The sequence below is a fragment of the Prinia subflava genome, chromosome Z, assembly GCF_021018805.1.
Source record: "Prinia subflava isolate CZ2003 ecotype Zambia chromosome Z, Cam_Psub_1.2, whole genome shotgun sequence".
In the NCBI taxonomy this organism is placed as follows: Eukaryota; Metazoa; Chordata; class Aves; order Passeriformes; family Cisticolidae; genus Prinia; species Prinia subflava.
The window spans coordinates 75,755,517-75,778,945 of record NC_086283.1 but is presented as its reverse complement, the minus strand read 5'-3'; the positions used below and the strand labels follow the sequence as shown (position 1 = coordinate 75,778,945).

The following is a 23,429-nucleotide window of genomic DNA, read 5'->3' as shown; positions in this document are numbered from 1 at the left end:
AAAGTGTCTTTTGTCAATAAAGCGTTGCATTTTTCAGTGAGAATATAGATTGTAAACAACTATGAAGTGAATGACGTGAATGTTACTCTACTCACCACATAGACAGTGCTGTACACTACTATGCTTCATCAGCAGTTACATTATTGTGCCTTTCAGGTGAGGGTGGAAAGATGCTCGCTGGATTTTACCTAATCTGTAAAAGATTAAATCTAAATAAGTAACTCTAAAAGATTAAATCTGATAACTTGGCATTTGAGAAGAAGTTAGGGGAACTTCCACACTCTGAAGAAATACAAAGAACATAGGGTATTTGTGGCAGTACTCAGATACCACAGAGGTTGAAATTTATAGTTAGATCACATGTAAGGTATCAAAAAAAAGAGTAGTACTAAAGTCATTTTTCTGTCCTGAAATTTCATTATATGTTGTTGCTTTTAATTGTTACTCTTTTTATCATTATGAATCAGACATCCTTGTACAAGAATATGTAAAATTTGGATCCTTGGACACATATTTGAAAAAGAACAAAAATGTTATCAATATTTTGTGGAAACTGGAAGTAGCCAAACAGTTGGCATTAGCCATGCATTTTCTGGTAAGTGGTTCCGTTTTGTTAATGACAGAATTCAAGTGATTCCAACTAATGCATGTAGAAAGGCTGAGCTATTACCTGAATTCTTGAAACTCTGGAGGGTTTTGAGGATGGGTTGGCCATATACCAGCTGTTTAGTAGATACCCATAGACAGATTTTGTATCTTGCACGAAGTGTAGTTGGATGTACATTCTTTTTTTAATGCTTTATGTTTTAGCATGAAGTATAAACACATTTGCAGTAATGATTTCCCCCCACCTCCCCCACAAATTGGTCCTTTCTGGACTTCCCACCTCAGCTCATGATGCTGAACATAAACTATTTCCTGGTAGTGTTCACTGCTGGGAGGGGAGAATACTGTACTGTTCATTCTGCTAGTGGATTCTTCTTATGTGACAAGATAAGTCTTTCCTTTACCAGAATTTAAATGTTCTTACATTAATTTTAGATGGATGGATGATTATTCTTCTGAGTTAACACACATCAGATTGTTTGAGACTTTAAGCAGATAACAAAAATTGGCTGAAAGCTGTAACTTTAGGAGAAACTGGAAAAGTATCTGAAGTTTGATCAACTTAATCTGTCATAATCATTTTATTTGTTGATATTTCCCTCATGCTGTACAGTATTTGTTTTTAAATATCTTTTCAACAGTGAGACTTTTTTTGTCAGTTTGTAAAATATTCGTTTCTGTTTACAGGAGGATAAAGGCCTTGTTCATGGGAATGTCTGTGCAAAAAACATCTTGCTTATCAGAGAGGAAGACAGGAAGTCTGGAAACCTTCCATTTATAAAACTGAGTGATCCTGGCATCAGTATTACAGTTTTGCCCAGAGATAGTAAGTCTTGGCATCAGCTTTCTTGTTCAGTGCTTCTGACTTGAAAAATAAGTTTGGGGTTGGGTTTTTTTGCTGACCACTATCTAAAATAATTCTGCTACAATAAGTTCCTTGATCTGTCATTTTGTAATTATCTCTACAGTCCTAGCCAAGCAGTTTCGAGTGTATCTTTTTAATTAGCAAATAGCTACAGGAAATAAAGCCACAATTCTCCATTGTGTGAGCTTTTTTCCCCTGCTGTTCTCATTTTCAACCCTTTTTCATTGGTAGTATTATTGTTATATTGTAAATATATAATATAATCTGTTACATTTGCAGATAACTGCTGAACTTAGTGTCTTGTAATTGATCAAGTATTTTATAGCTTGCAGGAACTTTCAGAACTAAAATCAAATGTACTTTTGAAAATGCTGACTGGCAGTTCAGTGCGTTTCTTGGTGAATACTTGGAGCCACTTGATAATGTTAAGAATACTGGGTTATCGTCCACCATTAAGACTGTTCCAATGCGTTATAAACAGCAAAATTAATTAAATGGAAAATGTGTGTAAGGTTATTATGCTAATGGAATGGAAGTAACCTTACTATTCTTTTTGTGGTCTTTCTTTTTAATAAAAACACTTCATACTTGGTACTTTTATCGATGTCTAAAGAAATAATGTATCTAACAGCCTATAAGTAATGCAGTGTCATTATTTGCCAGTAAACTATTTAAATTCTCCCTGTTTTAATGTGAAGCTTACATTATTCTTATGAGATCTCATTTTAAGGAGCTGTAAATCCAAATCAGTACAATCTCATGTTTTAACTTGTTACTACAGTCAGTAGCAATAGCTTAAAAATCACATAGTGTAAAATTCCTTTTCATGGTGCCTTTTGCTGTGCCATGATATGCCAACCACTAGTAAAGTGATTTTTGTCTTGGATGTCTTGGTTCCCTGTGGTAGCTATTAAGTCTTGGTAAGACTGGGGGAAATAGAGAAATCAGAGAAAAAATGTAACACGGAATTGATATAAAGGCAATTTTATACCTTTAGGCTTATTTTACAATACAATTAATGGACGTCCTCTCTGATTCACAAATATTATTTTTATTTTTGTCCATATCCCATAATTTTATTTTCTTGATGGGAACAAATACTTGGAAAAGTATTATTAGTACATGGCAGAGTGAAATACCTATGTATCTTAAAGTAATTTTTACCAAATCAAACATATTAGAGAATTTTCTGGTCTCCTTATTCATCTTAACAAGTTTCCTTTGTGTGATCGCACAGTTCTTCTCGAGAGAATACCATGGGTTCCTCCTGAATGTATTGAGAATCCCAAACAACTAAGCCTAGCTACAGACAAATGGAGTTTTGGTACCACTTTGTGGGAAATCTGCAGTGGAGGAGACAAACCCCTGAGTGCACTGGATTCTTCAAGAGTAAGTATTACTTGAGTCTGCAGTTCTTTGAACACTTCTAATTTAGAACATCTGCTGTTGTAACCACATGAGCATGCAAAGTTGTGTGGCCTACGACCACTGTAGGAAAAAGACATTTTTACTTGTAGATAATAACCAGAAGAGATGATTTGAAGTTGTTTCTATGTTGTTTATTTTGATTTTTAGAGGGACAAAGTACAGAATTGTCAGTATTATCTAGTTCATATTTTTGTTGCTTTGTTGCAGCACTGTATCACTTTAAACAAAAAATATTCCTAACTGTGCATGGATTTTAATTAGCGTTCTTGTAACTGAACATCTTAAACACAGTAGTGTTTTGTGTGTTGCAAAATTCTACTATTTTAGCTAAACAAGAAATATTAACTTTTATCTTAGGTAAGGGCAGGAGATGGAGGGGAAACATATTCCATAAAAATATTAATTAATATGTATTTGCTTCTTTAGTTGGAAGCAAAAAGAATACTTCACTATGCCACAAGAGTACTGGTAGTATCATTTTTGTAAAGGTACTGTAACCTTCCGATAAAGCCTGATCTGATTTCTCAGATACCTTAATCAGCTCTTACAACAATCTCCAGGGTTTTCCTAGACCTAGCTTATAGATATCTAAGTATTTCAGAAGTTACCCTACATTTTTTCATAATAGTCACAAAGTTTTTCACAAGTGTGAGTTCAGCCAGTTCACAGATCTGCAGAATTTTCTGCTGGACCTATCCAACTGAGGATTTATGAAATTACCAGTAAAGGGGACACTATTTTTCTCATCTTTCTCTATCCTTTTATCTTCTACCAGTAACTGGCTGGAAATTTCTGAACTGATCACTCTAAATTATACCAGCCTTGCTTATGCAAAAAATTGGCGAGATATACATTTGGTGAGATAACAAGTCTAGGTTTAGAGCTGTGATTTTTGGCTACTCTGATGAGAATGTTAAGGCTTCTGCAACTCTTCATACTTGTAAAATGACTTACCTGTTTAATTCCAGAAACTACAGTTTTATGAAGATAGGCACCAGCTTCCTGCCCCCAACTGGACAGAACTTGCAAATCTTATAAACAACTGCATGGATTACGAGCCAGATTTCAGGCCTTCTTTTAGAGCAATTATACGTGATTTGAACAGTTTGTTCACTCCAGGTGAGTTTGCAATACAACAGGATAAAAAACACTCCTGATTCCTACTGGTTCATTTTGTTTTTAGTATGTTTTTTGCAATCCATCACTGTATTTGACTGCAAATTACTGTATAGAAATAAAGGTGGCTGTCAATATTCTACTGAGCTTGAAGTGTGCCACGGAAAAGAACATGCCATGATTGTAATATAGTTCTTCCTTCTCTTGTTCACTACTTTGTGTCTTCTGTTCCCTTTCTTCCCTTCTTCCTTCTACCTCTCAGATTATGAGCTATTGACAGAAAGTGATATGTTGCCAAATATGAGAATTGGAGCACTTGGATTTTCTGGTGCTTTTGAAGATCGGGACCCAACACAATTTGAAGAAAGACATCTTAAGTTTTTACAGCAACTTGGCAAGGTAAGATGTTTGAAAAATCCTGTAATAGTTTAGGAAATAACTATGGTTTTCAGTAATCCTTTGATGACCCCATATACATCATTTACAATGAAATTTCTGGTTTAGAAGTTACTAATTTCAGTCATATCTGAGCAACACGTGCAGTTCCTTCTAGCTCTTTTTTCACTTTCACAGTATTCTTAGACAGAAGAAAATTAGCTAATCTCCACAATGTATCCAGGCACACCAAAAGGTTAAAGTATTTTTCAGAAATGCAGAGCTGCATAAACTTTATATATGTATAGATAGATATATAAACACACACTTGATATACAGTTAACAACACTCTGGAGCAGTCTTGCACGGAACTAGTGGGATTGGGGGTTCTGTGGATGCAAATCTGAATGTACAGTCTCTAAATTCAAAAGGAAGATATGTCTTCAAGATACACGTAGGCCTTGAACTTTTTGGCTTTAGAAATGAGCATTTGGTTCCTAGTTTTGGAAGGCATTGCAATCTGGCTGTGTGAAAGCATACTAGACAGATGACCAAGGGCAGCTGGCAAATCTTCACCAAGTACTATTTTCCTAGAATGGTTCTTTGCTGTTTTATTTGGTTTTTTACATGCTAGTTACATATTCCTTTGGCTTCAAGTACTGAAGCAGCCTGAAAGTGAAGTAGCAGAACTACTTCTGTTTGCAGATGATTGGTTGTTGACTGTGATAGCATAGCATAGGGACAACAACAGAGTGGTAGGTGATGGCTGCATAAAAGAAGACAAAAGACAATATAAATGAAGAAAAAGAACATTGAAACAAATGGAAGAGGAGCCAAAAAGAAACAGAGCAGAATTAAGAACCAAGACAAAATGATTTATGCAAGTGCAGCAAAAGGATTGTGACAGTGGAACTGGAAATTTGTGAAAGAAGAGAAAATAGGTGGACATCACCCTCTTTCCTTATTCTCATTTCCTGTTCTGTTTGCTTCCTTTCATGGAATACATGTCTTTTGCAACTGTTACCCTCGATTCTGCCCTTTTTCTCTCAGGGAAGTTCTGTGGCGTTTCACTTAAATAATTAATCACATCGCCTTAATGCTTAGTACAGTGAGCACTGAACAAAAACTACACTCGACATGAACAAACATGTACACTAGGAAACACAAAGAGAGAATGATGTGGCCTTGTTTTTAATTCCCAAGTATTTCCGCTTGTGACCTAGGGAAATTTTGGCAGTGTTGAGATGTGCCGGTATGACCCACTGCAGGATAATACTGGGGAGGTGGTTGCTGTGAAAAAGCTGCAACACAGCACAGAAGAGCACCTTAGGGACTTTGAAAGAGAAATCGAAATACTTAAATCTCTGCAGCATGACAACATTGTTAAATACAAAGGAGTATGCTACAGTGCAGGTATGTGCTATGTTGAATACAGCTAAATATGCATACTGAGAAATTCAGAGAGGTAAGTGTTTATGACAGTCACTGACTTGTCCTAGATCTACTGGGACTGAGAGAGTACAGTAGATCTGATTTTTGAGAGAGATTTGAGAGAGTACAAAACAAAGAAAGTAGTTTTGAAAGATGTTAATATTGGTAATAAATTGATGTTATTTGCCATTCTGAGTTTCATCTTGAAAACACAGCCTTCTTCAATACAGACTTCTTCTTTGCTTTAGCAATAGTAGCTGAAGTATTGATGAAATAATGTTGATTAGTGATATATTATTTTTTCAAGCATATTCACATTGTTGTTGAGTCTCAGTAAATAGCATTTTCTGAGGAAACGCAGTTAATTAATAAACAAAAAATTGCATAGTGATGTACAGATCATAAATTAATATTTTTGTATTAAGTCCATTCTGCTCTATGGCTAATGATGTTCTAAAATACTTATATTTAAAAGCTCATCTTTGGAAAATTACAGAAAAAATTACATTTGTATTTTGTGTTATTGCTGTAAAAGGACGTAGGAATCTAAGATTAATTATGGAATACTTACCATATGGAAGTTTACGAGATTATCTGCAGAAACACAAGGAGAGGCTGGACCACAAGAAGCTTTTGCTGTATGCGTCTCAGATATGCAAGGTAGGACATTTCAAATTATATACATCTTTCAGCAAAGTTTTGTCTCCTTTTCTCTTCCCATTTTTCTCAAACCAACAATAACTTGTTGTTTTGGTGTATCTTCTATAATGCTGTTGGACTGCTAGCACCACATAACCCTAAGAAAAAGGAGCAATATATTCATGTAGTCAAGAGCTGGAAAAACTTTTGGGTATCTTAATACAGGATGCTAAGACTGACCTATATGCTGTCTGAGGCAGAATATACTCTCTTTTCTGTCTAAAGTGACCTGATGTAAAATATTGTAGGACTTAATATACTCTACTGGACAATCTGTTCATGATATTCTGTGGTGGAATTTTTGGAAATTTAACATTCAGCTATAAAAACACCATGACAACATGTGTATGTTTAAATAATTTACTTTAAACTGTAAGTAAGAGCAAAGATACATGATTTCTATATGCAGAACTAAGAACTTATATGAAGCCTGTAGTAAATTATTTGGTACAAACATGTTTCATAAAATCCTGAAAAGCAGTACAAACATCTGATCTTTCTTGTGATATCTCATTTTTCCTTATAAAGAGGGCTTATGCCTTCCCTAGTTTTATTCTGTAATTGTGCTTTAGATATAAGAAACTAGAGACACCTGAGGTTTCAGTGCATATTTAGAAATTCAGGAAAAGAAAAGAAAAATGGCAGCAAGGAGACAAAAATAGAAAATATAACCACACTCCCTCAAGGCATGTACCAGAAAGATTTTTATATTTCTTTTCCCAATACCTACATCAAAGACATGGAAACAGTAGGCTACATAAGATTACATACTCTCAGAATCAACTAGGCTGGAAAAGGTCATTGAGTCCAGCCTATGGATGAACGCCATGTTGTCAACCAGACCACGGCACTGAGTGCCAACATCCAGTCTTTCCTTAAACACCTTTGTGGATAGTGACTTCCCGACATCCCTGGGCAGCACATTCCAATGGCCAATCACCCTTTCTATGAACAACTTCTTAATGTCCAACCTAAACCTGCTCTGGTGCAGCTTGAGACTGGTCCTGTTGCTGGTTGCTTGGGAAAAGAACTCAGCCAGCATCGGGCTACAGCCTCCTTTTTGTAGAAAATTGTAGGGAGTGATGAGGTCCTCCCTCACCCTCCTCTTCGCCTGGCTAAACAACCTCAGCTCCTGCAGCTGCTCCTCACAGGACCCGAGCTCCAGAGCCTTCCCCAGCTCCATTGCCCTTCTCTGGGCATGCTCCAGCAGCCCAATGTCCTTCCTGAATTGAGGGACCCAGAACAGAACACAGGATTGGAGGTGTGGCCTCACCAGTGCTGAGTACAGGGGGACAATCCCTGCCCTGGCCCTGCTGGCCACACCATTGCTGGTACAGGCCAGGATGCCCTTGCCCTTCTTGGCCACCTGGGCACAGCCTGGCTCATGTTCAGTCACTGTCACAGCACCCCCAGGTCCCTTTCTGCCTGGTCACTGTCCAGGCACTCTGTTCCCAGCCTGGAGCTCTGCCTGGGGTTGTTGTGGACAAAGTCCAAGACCTGGTACTTAGTATTGTTAAATCTCATACTGCTGGATTTGGCCTGTCGATCCAGCCTGTCCAGCTCCTTCTGCAGAGCCTTCCTACCCTCCAGCAGATCAACACTCCTACCCTACCTGGTGCTGTCCATGAATTTACTGAGGGTGTATTTGATCCCCTCATCCAGATCATCAGTGAAGGCATTAGACAGGGCTGGGCCCAGCACAGATCCCTGGGGGACACCACAAGTGCCCAGCCACCTACTGAGTGCAGCACTGTTCACCTCCGCTCTCTGGTCCTGCCATGCAGCCAGTTCCTAACCCAGCACAGAGTGCTCCTGTCCCAGCCGTGGGCTGCCAGCTTTTCCAGGAGTGTGCTGAGGGAGAGACAGTGTCAAAGGCCTTGCTGAAGTCCAGGCAGATGACAACCACAGCCTTCCCCACATCTCCCAGGCAGGTCACCCGGTCATAAAAGGAGCTCAGGCTGGCCAGGCAGGACCTGCCCCTCCTAAATCCATCCTGGCTGGGTCTGAGCCCTTGGCCATCCTGTAGGTGCTGTGTGATGGCACTCAGCAGGATCTGTTCCATAACCTTGCCAGACACCAGGCTGAGGCTGACTGGCCTGTAGTTTCCCAGATGCTTCTTTTGGCCCTTTTTGCGGATTGGTGTCACACTGGCCAGCTTTCAGTCATCTGGGATGTCCCCAGTGAGCCAGGACTGATGACAGATGATAGAGAGTGGCTTGGTGGGCACTCCTGTCAGCTTCCTCATCACTCTAGGATGGATGAGGGTATTTTCTAGGGTATGTTGCCCACAGATATTCTTATGTCTCCTAATTGTGCCCTGCCACATTAAGATCCTAAGACTTAGTTTCTGCAATATCAACAGAAAAGGTCTGACAAGAATTGGGGGGGAGTCTCTGCCAGAGCTAAGATCTCCTGACATTCAAACTTGCTCATGGTGAAAAGAGCTTGCTGGTTCCCTGCTTGAAACTGGACTAACCTTTTAGCTGCTGAACCTCTTGCATGTATGAGGAATGCTGCACCCTTAACAGCTTATCTCACCTAGTCATGTGCTTCACTGAAGCACAGCAATGTGGGTAGTCTCCAGGAGGAGCTCCTTGATGGGCAAGCAGCATGGAATGTGGGAAAACAAAATATGTTAGCAAGTCTACGGCAAGTGTCAGTCTTTTTTCAGAGAGAAAGGATTGAACAGGTGACCATGCACTTCAGAGGGTTGAAGTGTTCTCTGATCTGTGTCTCCAAATCAAGAAGTCATTCTCTGGTAACAGTCCTAAGAAATGATCTCATACTTATTTCTGCAACAAAATTACTATTGTTATGCTGGTAAGTCAGTATAAACAATCTTTGTGCAAGCAGAAGCCTGAAAGAGTCTTGACACTCAGGAACACCTATGAGGGTGGTGACAGAATCATTTGTAAAGTAAGATGCAACATGGATTTTTGAACACAGAGACTGCAGACACTTAGCTGTTTTATTCTGTGTCCATCTCAGCCTGTGACCTCAAGGTGCTAGCCTTGTGCACTCTCATAAGAAGCTGTGAAGCATGTAGAAGTCCTCAGGCTTTCATTCAAAGCCTGCTGAAATGATAGTGACAGCATGTCTCAGGACCCTGGTCTGAGGTATCCATTGGGAGGACTGGAAGGTCCAGCTTTGGATTTTGGCTGTTGCTGGCTGTGCAAACAGGTAGAAATTTTGGGGAAAGGAACTGTATTCAGAAACTACAAAGCAAAAAGGACCTTAGTGTATGTGTACCTACACTATGTGTACCTACACATAAATGAAAGAACTTCTAAAATATTACAGGTCTTCAGGTAAGAAATTACAGGTAAGAAATCAAAATAGCAGATGAGATGATTCCTTCCTAAGTACCAAGCACCAGCCAAGAGAAAGGGAACTAAAATATGTATCCTGGAGATACTGAAGTGGAAAGATATCTGGCTTTGATAAAGACAAACCATGGGGACAAACAGTATGAAAATGTGGGAAATCCACATAGAACATGTTCTTAAAGAGTTGTCTTCACTTCTAAGGAAAGCAAAATCTAAGAGTTACAGTGCCTTGCTTTGGAGTGTTATTGCTGTATGAACCGCAAAGTAGAGGTTATATTGATTGCTTTAAGATTTCACTCTAATCTGTGGCATTCTGTTACTGCAAAACAATTATTCACATAGCAAGTACCTTATATTCTGAAAACGTATGATTTTTCTTCATTTAGCTGATCATGTTACACTTTTCAGCTGGTTTTGCTTTTCTTGCAGTGCTTGCTCTTTCAGCATCTTACATCTCTTCTTTCTGCTGTGCATTTCTGTCAGTCTGTAGTCTTGGGGGGTTTTGATCAAAACCCTTTCTACCTCTGCCTTGCTGCTCTCCTCTGAAGTGTATGAGAGAAATGAAGGTACACCCATTACCTGAGGGTTAAGATGAATGTGTTTGGTTGTTTACTGTGTTTTGGTTCCTTGCTACTGTACTGGGAAAGGGTTTTCCTTCTCTTAATGTTTGAAGTGTTTAGGTGTCCTTGCTGGTGAACCCAGTTTTGAAGACAAACATTTTAAATCACATTTAAACTCTGTTGTTAGACTTGTGCCACATGATTATGATATCCACTTAGAATTTGCATGATTTCAATTAAAAGTCTCTCTTAGGTGTTTTCCAGGCTAACAGAAAAGTTACTATCATCAAACTTTAGGGCTGTTTTCAGAATAATACATCGTAGTGAGAAAAAGCTGTAGTATTTTCATAGGCTAGTTGTACCAGAAACACAGAAGCCTCACTTTGAAGAAGTTAGGTTTGGTATTTAAGGCAGTGAATAAGCTGGCAATGAGGAATGGGGCATTTTTGAAGTTTTGGAATGAGCTGCAAGAGAACAGCAATGCCACCCAATGGTACTGGGTGGTACTAGAATCTGAAAGATTGTACTTTGTAGCCAAACTCTGAGGTTTCTCACATTAAAAAAAAAAAATTTTGAGAGAGAGAAATAAGCCTTTTGGCATGACTAGTATAATGTTGCTTTTCAGAACTTTTGAGAACACTAATGTTATTACTGTAATTTAACTTTTCCATTGTGTTGAAGGGGTGATATTCTTCCTTATAAAACTATGAAACTGACAACTTGCTTTGTGGTTCCTTTCACATATGAGTTGAGTATCTCTTGACATTGTGCAGCATTTCAGTCCTCCATTTGTTGCTGTCTAAGCAAGACCTTCTTGTTTTAGTAATGCCACTACACACACTGGCTTCTTCCAAATTTCATGGTTAGTGAAAGTAATTAGGTGTGTTGGTAAGAGGGGATCATCAGCAACAAAAGACAACATGGCTTCAGACCGATGTTTTGTTACAGCAATTGCAGAAATGTAACAATAAACAGAACTGTATTGATGAGTAATGATCCATACAAAAGAGAAACAAGGTACATAGTTGGGAATACAGTGAATAATTGTCAAATTCAAATACAATACAAAGTTTCATGGAAGCAATCAGGAAAGCAGATGCAGAAAATGAAGAAAAAATTGTAAACAAAATTGATAGGTTGGACAATCTTCTACGTGCTCTGGATTGTGTAGTTTAGCCCAATTTTTTTTCCTTCTGCATATCACCAGCCAACTGCATTTGGGCACTGGAAGGAGCTGTAGCATTTATCCAGCAACATAATCAAAAAACACTTAGCTGTGACAGGTGTTTAGTCTATCTCCCTCCAGTTAAGGGAAGTCCCTGAGCTTGGAAAAATTAACTCCTCACAGAGGAAAAACATGGTTTTGGTTTTAACTTTGAGATTAATTCATCCTCTTAAGGAAAGTGCACCTGTGTAGCGGTAAAACTATTTTCCTGCTGTGTTTGTAATCTCTGCACCTAGGGCATGGAGTATCTGGGTACAAAAAGATATGTTCACCGGGATTTAGCAACAAGAAATATCTTGGTGGAGAATGAGAACAGAGTTAAAATTGGAGATTTTGGATTGACAAAAGTCTTGCCACAAGACAAAGAATACTACAAAGTGAAAGAACCCGGTGAAAGTCCTATATTTTGGTAAGTCTTCTTCTGGTGTGTGAAATCATGGCGTGTTTTCAGCTTTTGCCATTTCAGCCAATTCACTGTGCACGTTGTGGAATTGTTACGTGCAAGCAGAAAAAAACCCAAAAGAAAAAAAAATCTTATTTAAAGGAAATTGTGTCCAACAGAAAACATACTCAGAGATAAAGGAAGTCTAAAATGGCCCATTCTCCTGGATGCTTTCAAATTTTTAGTCCTTCTAGTTCCCTAACACTTATCCTTCCATGTCTTCCAGCTGAGATCTGTTGGATACACCCCAAGAGAAAATGCCATTCCGTACATGCAATTTTAGTCTGTATTTTAATTCTGACTCGGGCACTGTTTACCTAAAGAAAAAATGATACAAAATGGCATCTTAGTAGATGTTATTAGATAGGTACAGTTTAGTTCCAGAAGTGCCTGCAATACAGTTCAAGGCTCACTGAAACTGATGGAAGGCTATAATTGTCTTTCTTTGCAGGTCTTGTCAATTTCTTGTTTACTTAGATTACAAATAAAAAATAGATCTACAACCTTGTTGGAAAAAATCAAACTTGGTTATAGATATCACTGTGTTCATTTAAGGTGGGATTTGGTTTTCAAAACCAATGAAGTATTATTAAAGGAGTGGTTACTAATTGAAGGTATCGAAAGGAAATGAGAACATGCTACTATCTAATATCTAATGAATAATGATCACTTACTCATGAAAAATAAATCTGTCTTATTAGAACAAATGTTTTCAAAGTCAAAATGACACATGCTGCAGAGAGCAATTTTCCTTGTGCTGTGTGTTGCAGGTACGCTCCAGAATCTCTGACAGAAAGCAAATTTTCTGTGGCCTCAGATGTGTGGAGCTTTGGTGTGGTCTTGTATGAACTCTTCACCTATATTGACAAAAGCAAAAGCCCACCAGCTGTAAGTACATACTTAATGAATCTCAGAGAATCTGTTTGTTTATTTAAATTTTCTAGACTGTCGTGTACCTCAATAGGTTGATATTTAGGGATCCTTTTCTGGAGATACCTTAGTGTTTATGAGACAGCATCCAGTCTGAAGCAGTAACTAAAAAATACTGGTATCAAGCCATAAGAAGGAAAGATCTGAAGATTACTTCATAGTTTGTGCCTGTCTTACCCATTCTGTAATTGAAAAAGATTTTAAAATCTCTTGTAAGTTGTTCTTTCCCATCCTTTGTGAGGAGTTATCCCAGATGCAACCATTCCATTGCATGACTTTTATTTTTAATGTTGTTCCAAATTTAAGGCTGAGCCAAGCACATACATACAAATTAAGATAACTTAAATAAGGAACTTAAAGGTATTTTAAGTTAGCAGAACCCCAGCTAGTAAGTTAGCGAAGGTCAAGAAAGAAAAGGAGTCACTTTTTGCAAACTGTTGATATGTGTCTTTAAAGACAAATTTACCGTGGATGAAGAAAGATACTGTTATCCTTCAACTGAGAATATAATACATTATCTTATTTTGACCCAGCAGTATCTATGGGCATAACAGAGGAGAGTTGAGGCTGTATTTACTGGAGCTGGCCTTACCCTTGGCCAGAGTGTCAGTGCTGGCAAATGTGGATTTGAGAGCGTTATAGTGATAATAGCCAAAAAATGCCCTTGGAGGATAACTCTGCACTGGCCTTGGTGGATCTCTTACTAATTCCATACAAGGTGTGGAATATTAGAGGTATCAAGGAAGAATTCAGGACAGCTCTTCCAGCATAAGAACATAAATGTTGCAGACACCTAGAGTTCTTCAGAAGTATTATGAAATGAAAAGTGATAGAGTAAGTTACAAGCACAGGTGGACTATTCTTTCAGTGAATCAATTCTACATGTGCAGTGAATCAATTCTACATACACCACTTCATCAGGTTGGTATATATCAAGAAAAGGTAATTCGGTAAATTTAACCAAAGTGGTCTGTTCAGCTCTCGTAGTCTTTATAATTATACATTGTTTTCAGAACTTGACCTATTTGCATATTCAACCAATGAGTGTTTCAGACGTTCCTATCAAAGATCGTTAAAGAAATTTTGTAGTATTGGAGGAAAAAAATGTCGTGTATGTTGTGCTTAGAAATTTATTTCAGTTAATTGCACATCCTCATTCACTTTCGATGTCTGGCAGTCTGAGTGAGGTTTTAACTTGCTTTTTGGGTTATTTTGGTTTTTTGGACAGCAAGGGTTATCTAAGCCATTTTTGCCGACTTTAATTATACAAATTTTTCTGCTGTGTAGTTACTGATTAGTCCTGCTAACTGTTTCTTATACATCAGCATGATAATATCTGTTTTCTATTTGGCATTTTTCAAAGCATTAAGTTATTTTAATGGTTCAGAGGACTATTTAGAATCAGCTGTGAGTTTCATCTTTTTAAAACTAATTAATCACGGAAGCATAAAATGCTATGGGTTGGAAGGGACCTTAAAGAACATCTAGTCCCAATTCCCACTGCCATGAACTGGAACAGTTCCCACTAAATCAGGTTACTCAGAGCTTCCATCCAGCCCAGCCTTGAACACTTCCAGGGATGGAGCAGCCACAGCTTCTCTGGGCAACTTTTTCCGGTGTCTCACCATCCTCACAGTAAAGAATTTCTTCCTGATATCCAATCTTTGTTTCTCCCCTTTCAGTTCGTACCCATTATTTGTTATCCTGTCACTGCAGTTCCTTATGAAGATTCCCCTCTCCACCTTCCCTACAGGCCCCCTTCAGCAAGTTGCTGTGAGGGCTTCACACAACCTTCCCTTCTCCAGCCAGAACAGACCCAACTTCCTCAGTCTGCATAAGGAAAATGCTCCAGTCCTCTTATCAACCTCATGCCCTTCTCTGGACTTGCTCCAACAGTTCCCTGTCCTTCCTGTGTGGGGACCCCAGAGCTGGATACAGCCCTGCAGGTGGGGTCTGAGCAGAGCAGAGGGGCAGAAACCCCTCCCCAACCCTGCTGGCTGCATTGCTTTGGATGCAGCCCAGGACATGTTTGGCTTTCTGGGCTGAGTGCACGTGGCTGGGTCATGTTGAGTTTTTAATCAACCATCACCCCCAAGGTCTCCACAGGGCTGCTTTCAATGACTTCTCCTCCCCACCCACAGGTGTGTCCGGAACTGCTGTGACCCAGGTGTAGAACCTTGAGCTTCTCCTTGCTGAATGTGATGAGCCCACTCTCAGGCCTGTCCAGGTCCCTCTGGGTGGCATCCCTTCCCTGCAGGGTGTTGGCTGTACCACACAGGCCGTGGTCAGTGAACGTGCTGAGGGTGCTCTCAGTCCCACTGTGCAGGGCACCTACAAAGATACTGAACAGTTTTGGCCCTGATACTGACCCCTGAGGGACACCATCATCACTGCTCTCCCCATGGACAGTGAGCCATTGACCACAACTCTGAGCACAGCCTTCCCTCAAATCCATGTCTCTCCCATTTAGAGATAAGGATGTCATGTGGGACAGTGTTAAACTTTGTGTGAGTCTAGATAGCTCCATCACAGAAGGTCACTAGATTTCTCAGGCAAAAATTTGTGCCCTTAGTAAAGCCATGTTGTCTGTTTCCAGTTACTTCATTGTTTTCCATATACCTTAGTATGGTGTGCAGGAGAATTGGTTCCATGATCTTGCCTGGCAGAGGTGAGACTGACTATCTTGTAGTTCATTGTGTCTTCCACTTTCCCCTTTTCAAAAATCAGGATTATCTTTCCCTTTTCCAGTCATCACAAACTTCACCTTAAAAACGTCATCTGCTAGCTCCCTCAGGACCCTTGAACAAATTTCATCAGGTGCTACAGGCTTCTGCACATTCAGGTTCCTTAGATGGTCATGAACATGACCCTCTCCTACAGTGGGCTTAGGGTGTTCATTCTCTCAGTCCCTCCATCTGCCTTTCTCAATTGGGGCGGTGTGCCTGGAGCACTTGTCCTTGAGGACTCAGACACAGAAGCAATTGAGAACCTCAAACTTCTGTTTCTCAAGGGTAGCCAAATTGTCAGATGATCATCGACATTTTTAAAGACTTTTCACTTAGTGCTTTAAATTGTGTATGTATCATTCCATTTTATTTTATTCTATATCAGTATTCCATTTTACACACAAAAAACCACCTATAATTATTGATATATTCTCTGGAGGTGTAATTTATAATTTCATCAGTGTTATGTACTGTTCAATTTATTCTTATTATTCTTATAAAGAATTTTTGCTTGGTAAGAGTATTGCAGCATCCTTTTTTTCCTGTAAAGATTATATATTACAGTTGGTCTTTTGTTTCAGGAATTCATGCGCATGATTGGCAATGATAAACAAGGGCAGATGATTGTATTTCATTTGATAGAACTTTTGAAGAATAATGGACGACTGCCAAGACCAGATGGATGCCCTGATGAGGTGAAGTACTCTGTTAAAATAATATTATAGTGTGAATGGAGCTCAATTAGGGCGAGTACCTGTCAATACAAAACATGTATTTTGTTCTGCTTGGACCACTAAAGTATTTATTCAAGTGGAATGTCTGTGCTGTTATTTTATCTGTTTCATGACAAGTATAATAGTATTTTTTTCTGGTTCTTTAGCTTGTACTGCTTCAGGAGCTGAAACTATAGTCTTGCTGAATATATGAAGTGGGACTATTATAACTGACTGCTGTACTTGGCCACTCATATTTCTATGTCAAAAAGATACATGTATTAGGGCAACAAGATTAGTTTATAAAACTTGTTCCATGTAAGTTCCATATAGAGATTCTCATTCAAAGCTGTGAATTTTGGATTCTTTTGAAATCTTTGATATTTAGCAAAAATATCTTAATATCTACCTAAGGTTTTTCACATTTTTTCCAGGATTTAAAGAGCTTCTGATCTTGATTATTGCCTTTCTGTTACTGTTCCCTTCCCAAGTGGAAGGCTCATTTTTATTGCGTATATTATTCACTGTCAAGCATTTTAAACTTGCAGACTGTAGGCACTGTTAAGTATATGAATCAGATTTTCTGTGTGCGGGGTCTTCAGATTTGTATTCATGTTCTTTGTAGATACTAAAGTATAGCTGTAAAGCTGTCCTCAGAGCACAAAAATTCATTCAGTGTTCTTTTGGTTTTACTTATACACCAGATACTTTAAAAAATACTTTCATACCACTTCTAAGTCTTGTAGTATTCTGTTCTTCAGAGCAGGGTGCACAAAGCCAGGTTCAGTCAAACTGACCTGGCTGGGCTGTGTAGGTGAATCAGTAATGAAAATAATTAAGTAAAACAGCTATGGTTTGTTATTTTTTACATATGTAACTTCTAGCTCAAGATAAATTGTTGCATCCCTTTGAAGTCAAACACACTTGGTAGTAAGTCAAGAAATAATCCATTCAAAACTGGTGGAAGAGAAAACATCAGAGTCAAATGGTCTAATAGAGGAGAGAAAGAATGGTACAAGTGAGGCAGGAAGCCACAGGGGAAAAATAAATGTATAGAGAATGAAAGAGAAGTCTTTGAAGAATCTTTCTTGCATTTATGTACTGGTTCAGCAACTGTTGAATTGCAAAGGTTTGGCTTTTTGTAGATAACCTGAATGTCACATGTATAAGATAATACATAATCTGTTTCATTGAAACTGTATTTTAACTAACCCAAAGGTTTCAGTGTCTGACATTTCTCCAGATATTAAAGCAAGGTGGAAATGTCTGTGTGTCAGAAATTGTACTCATCCCCTTTTGATCCTGAAAGGCCAGTCATCACAGATAATAAATCTTCCAATAAATACCTTTAGCTTACAGTAGCTTATCTTGCAGCTTACAAGCTGCTTGAGACTTGGTGCTAAAGCAGCTTGATCAATGCAGCTGTTTCAAATTTGCTGAAAGATAAGGAACAATGTGTACTTTTTTTTCCTAGTAGCTGTACAGATCGTTCTTAAGTAACATGTGAAAAACTGTTGAAAGTATAAGAAATTGGTAATAACAACCTGTATTGAATTAATGAGAAGAGTACAGGTAAAGAGCTTCGCAAGTTCTGTGAGACCCAGTATCAGGTACATCTCTGGGCAAAAAGAGAACTGTTACCATGTAACTATTGTAGGGGAAATAGCTTTCAAAGTTGGTTCAGTTTGCACAGTAACTTTTTTTTGCTTATTTCTGATTATATATGAAGAATAATTAAGAATTTAATATACAAATGTGGAGAAGTGTATGTTAACTTTGCAGAAGAAGCCTTTTTTAGAATTACTGCCTCTGTAAATCTGATTTCTGGTCATACTGGTGTTTGTAATGTTAAAGCATTTTTGAACTTTAAAAAAAAAGAACAGGAAAAAAACTTAGCAAAATAACATAAGTCTTGTAAAAGTTTCAAAAAACAGCTGAGTGAATTTTCATGCTAACTTTAAAAAAATGTCTTTTATAATAAGAACTTTTGCAGAGCCACCTATCCTAGGTTCTTGCTCTCACAGGGATCAAGCAGATAAATTGATAAGTAAAGCAAGAATTTAGGCACACCTTTTGCAGCTGTTGTTTGGAAACATAGTTAAGCTGGACGTTCTTTAGTCCATTTTAAGGTAAATATGTACGGTTTTTGTTTGCCTACTACCCATTTTCTTTTTTTCTTCTCCAGATTTATGCCATCATGAAAGAATGCTGGAACAATAATGTTGCCCAGCGCCCCACCTTTCGAGATCTTGCTCAGAGAGTGGATCATATAAGGGAAAACATGGGTGGATGAGAAAACTGTCCCTCCTTCAGAGGATGAGTTGGAATGCAGAACAAAATGTACTTGGTCAGCTGTGTATATTTGACATGTGTACATGTGCACACATCTTATCTTTGCTGGAAGTAAAATCTGTGTGACAAATACCCTATCTCAATCTGCATACTAGGAATCCTGCTAGGGTTTTTTTATCAGGATATATTTGTTACTATGAGAACATGCTGAAATTCTCAATAGGGAAAGAAATTATTTTTCTAAATTAAATAATGGGCAGTCATTCAGAAACACCATTATTTGCCTTACCTGGCAATACAAAAAAGAGGTGACATAAAATGTGATGAAACTAAGAGATAAAAAACCAGTGTATGTCCTTGCTGAAATGGAGATACCCAGAAAACACTTCTAGAAATGCTTTTACACTGAATATATAGTGACTTAGCATCCTGTTTTGTGTGTTGCACAAAGACTTTGGTCTGTTAATACAGTTTGATGATTTTTTCATTGTTGATGCAGAACTGGCTTCTCTGTGTAACAAAACAGAAGTTGCTGTGCCTGTCTGAATCAGTTATCAGCCAGCAGTATATCCAAAGAGATGTGATAGGCTGTGTGATGTGCTGTAAGTACATTGAGGGAAAGGGAGCAAATTGTGTGTTATTGGGAGAGACAGAAAATTTACTAATCCATGCAAAAGTTTTAATTTAAAAATCAAAAAGCAAAGATGTTATCCGTTTTTTCTTACTCTTCCCTTGCTGAGTATTAGACTGCTTTTATAGAATTGAAGATAGAGTGATAACACATAGAAGTTAATTCATTTTACACAAAGGAGTGTCTTCAGTTTAATTAAGGAAAAGCTAAACATACTCCTTTTAAATGCTGCCCTTTGTTTGCCTTCCATCTTTGTAGTTTTCATGAGTATATCTACAAGTTGGAACTTTCAAAGCAGGATTAAAAATCTATAGAACACCCTCACTTTCACAATTCCTCGCTTTGCTGTTAAGATGATCATCTTAATATCTTCCTTCCAGCACATAAAAAGAATACTTACAACTCAGTATCTGATATGGCCAGTCACAACCACATCAAGCCTGTCCTGTATTGAAGTGGCCTGAGCATATTTCTTTCTGTGGTAATACCCAGCATGAGACTATTTGGAAGGAGGAGTTACAAGTGCAATTGCTCCGCACTCAGCGGAGGGCAAGGGTATGATTCCGGTTACTGAGTACTGGAAAGAGATCAGAGCTACATGAATGCTGTATCATTCAGCTTTTGAAATAAGTAACAAAAATTTTTGGACAAGAGAATGCTTCGGTTTTGCCTTGAGGCATAAAACTTGGGGATAATCTCATATCTCAAAGCAGTGTAATTGCAGGGTTTGTTTATTTTTAGTTCAATAATCTTGTTTGTTTGTTTGTTTTTACTTAAGCACTAGTGTTTGCAAAGTAAAATTCTTGTTCTTCTTGGACTTCTGCTGAGAGAAGTTCAGTTAAGGGGATATACAGCTTGGCAAACTGACCTGACATCCAGATTTATATTTAAAATGAAGTGTTTTTAAAATTTGTGGCAGTGAGTTAGTGAAACAGAGGTTACTTTGACTGCAGAGCCTCCTTAATATTTGTTATTAATATGAACTACATACATCTTATTAGAAGCTGAAGAACCTCAACTTTTAAAAAAAGTAAAAAGAACAAAAACAAACCAAACAATCCTTACTTAGTGTAACATAGTGCCAGTATAGCAGTATTTTGTACCACTACGATGTTTCTCTCCCGCAATCACTCCTACAAAATTACTATTTTATAGTACAACAGAGTGCTAAATAGGGAGAGCAGCGTTGGCCTTCTCTCTGCCCATTACATTTAAAATTTCTGTTAGTGTTCTTGCCACAAAGCATTTGCATAGATGATTTTTCAAACTAACTTCACAGTCAGTTTTTAAGCTGCAAAGAACTTAGAAGTGCTTTGCTCAACTTAACATGTTTTCTCAATTTCTGTACATTGCTTTGAGGATTTGAAATTTTGTGCAAAAAATGTCTTTGCATTTGTAGTCTCAGTTATGTGTACATGGTTTTTTGTAACAAAGGAGATAAAGCTTTAAAGCATCAAGACAGCATTTTAGCTGGATAACATATGCAGGAATTACGTAAAATTTGCAGTGTATGACAGTAGCTCACCGGTTTCAAATATGTAGTAAACATAATTTATGTAAAAATCTCAGGGAAGTTTGTGTAATGCAATGAAGAAATCTTCCAGCCTGCTAATTTTTCAAGTGAATTAAAGGTCCTTTTCTTGTTCTACTACAGTATAACTAATTATATAGTCCATTTGATTGCTTAAATGTAGTGGTGAACTCAAGGATAATTTTAAGTGTCTTGTGGAGTTCTTCGTTGGTTTTTGTTTTTTTACTTTAATACTACATCATTTTTAGAGAAAGCCATATCTTTGCACTGCAGCGTAATTGTGTGTTGTTGGTCACAGACAGTCTTTTTTAACAACCTGAGGCCTGTGCAGAGGGCTTGATCATTTGAGCTGAATGTTCTTAGCTGGGAGAATAGGACCAAGTAGTGCTTAGGACTGGGAGGATGATTAGTCATCTGCAGTGTAAATAGTTAGGTCCCAGAGCAGACCTGGTGGCTTTCTCAAAAAGCTGTTCAGAATGTAAATGTAGTGATTTTGCTGACTTTGCTACTGCCAATTGTGTAACCTTAAAAAAACCACAAACACCAACACCAAAAAACACTGTATTTTGTATTTTGAAAGCTCTCAGATCTACAGTAGCATTGATAATGTCATATTTTTACATGGCTTTTACATAAATAGACTAAGTACTTTGTTTTAGAAACTGTCTCCTGTTGGCATTGCATTTGTCATACTTTAGTGTAATCATTATGCTATCCAAAATGCTGTTTGATTTTGTTGGTAGAAAAAGTGCTGGTTTATGTATACATGACTGCTACTACAGTGTAGAATTAAAGTATTAACTACGCTTTGCACTTGTATTTGAAGTGAAAGAATTTTTTAATAAGTGCACAATGTATCTTATAGAATCTCTGCAATCAAGTATTGTGTTGTGTAGTATTGGTTTGTTCTCTATCAGTATAAATATGTTAAGTTTCAAAGTAAGTTTTAAGTATATTCCATACAGTATTCCACAATCTTGCAACAGTCATGTAGTAAGCCAGAGGAGAAATGAATTTTCAGGAAAAAAAATCCATGTTCTTGTCAAGTCCTAGTACTGGTTAAAAGGTTCCATATTTGAGATATTCGTTATTAAATGTGCTAATGAGTACAGCTGTGAAGATATATGTAAGAAATACATTTTTCCCCAAAATTAAATTTTTAATTGTTGCATTTGGTTGAGATGTTGACCAGCTGCCTTGAAATGTATGGGAAAAGATGTTACTCTATTAAGTATGAAGAAATGTAACTCTTGTGTAAAGAAAGCGAGCTTTTCAGGAATGCAGGATCACAAACACAGTGTAATCACAAACAAAAAACCAAAAACATTAAAGTTCTGAGAGTAAAAGTAGGGGTGTAGAAGAACAAGATTAAAGGGAGGAGGATGAAGTTCAGCATGGGAGAAGCTTTCTGAAATGTGAAATGCACAATGAATTATGAAAAACTGATGTCTACTGAAAATGCCATACCAAGACAAATATGTGCTAATATATTTCTAAACTGTATTGTCTGCCTTAAGTCTGAAATATTCACAGACACCTAATCTGGCTGAAAAACTTTCAGTAATTGCTATACCAAAGTAAACTACTAAATGTTGTGCCATGCCAGACAATTCTGAAAAGGTCTTTGACTAAGAAATTTTGTTCTGAATTTTTCTTTTTGAATAAGAGGTTTACAGTACTTTATATTAAAGTAGAAAAAGTCCCTTGGTGGTAGGGAGCAGGGAGGAAAAGATACCTGCTACTTATGATTGAAATGTAAACATTTGAACACATGGTTTATTGAAGAGAACATGAAAGGGATATTTTTAGAAAACTGTATCCATACCTGAAACTTAACTGTGTGTTTCTTTTGCATTTGGATAGTGAAAATAAAATAACTGAATACAATGAATGACACCTGCCTGCCAGCATTTTCTTTTGTAGACTAAAATTTGTTACTGGTGTTTAAATCACTGCTTGGTCTGTTTGATGAGGTAAAACACAGCACATACGACTTTCTGACCTTCCTAGAATAGCCATATGAAGCATTTATCCTTTGGAAGACACTTAGATGTACCAAAGTAGAGGTGTATATTAGGTTTTACCTAAACAATAATACTGAGGGCTTTTAATCTATTTTTAATTAAGGTTTTCACTAAGGAGATTAATTTGGGATCGAGCAGCACTTTGTTTTGCTCTCAGTATTTAAAGAGATGCACGTCTGTAAGACAGAGGGTGCCTTACACCACCTTATATTTCTTAAATTTGTTAGAAACTCTAATGTCTTTATTTGCATTACTTTGTCATCTTTTCATACAACTTTGCTTAACTTTACAGGAAAATTACCACCACCTTTAATGAGAACTACCACCATTTACTTTGGACAGAATTGAATGCTCTTATCAAATACACCACTGGTCCCTTGGTGTTACCCACCAAGTATACCTGTGTCCTTGAGCAGAACCAGTCCCACAGATGAGTTTGCCTTTGCTTGAGGCAGGACTAATCCAGACAGTTTTCCCTAACACATTCCCCATATGGACCACAGGGACTT

The 23,429-nt window shown here is 37.8% G+C and overlaps 1 protein-coding gene across 8 annotated transcripts in view; it reads left to right on the top strand.

The window, feature by feature from the left end:
- Positions 1-22,790, top strand: part of JAK2 (Janus kinase 2) — an 89,693-nt gene extending 66,903 nt beyond the window's left edge. For all 8 annotated transcript variants that reach the window (XM_063421924.1, XM_063421929.1, XM_063421931.1 and 5 more), the window contains 11 exons: positions 468-595; positions 1,294-1,432; positions 2,709-2,860; positions 3,868-4,018; positions 4,278-4,414; positions 5,614-5,803; positions 6,357-6,481; positions 11,868-12,040; positions 12,844-12,961; positions 16,311-16,424; positions 18,628-22,790. In XM_063421924.1, the coding sequence (XP_063277994.1) occupies positions 468-595; positions 1,294-1,432; positions 2,709-2,860; positions 3,868-4,018; positions 4,278-4,414; positions 5,614-5,803; positions 6,357-6,481; positions 11,868-12,040; positions 12,844-12,961; positions 16,311-16,424; positions 18,628-18,735 (1,535 nt within the window). In that variant the 3' untranslated portion in view covers positions 18,736-22,790. The remainder of the gene's footprint in view (positions 1-467; positions 596-1,293; positions 1,433-2,708; positions 2,861-3,867; positions 4,019-4,277; positions 4,415-5,613; positions 5,804-6,356; positions 6,482-11,867; positions 12,041-12,843; positions 12,962-16,310; positions 16,425-18,627) is intronic.
- Positions 22,791-23,429: the final 639 nt, after the last annotated feature.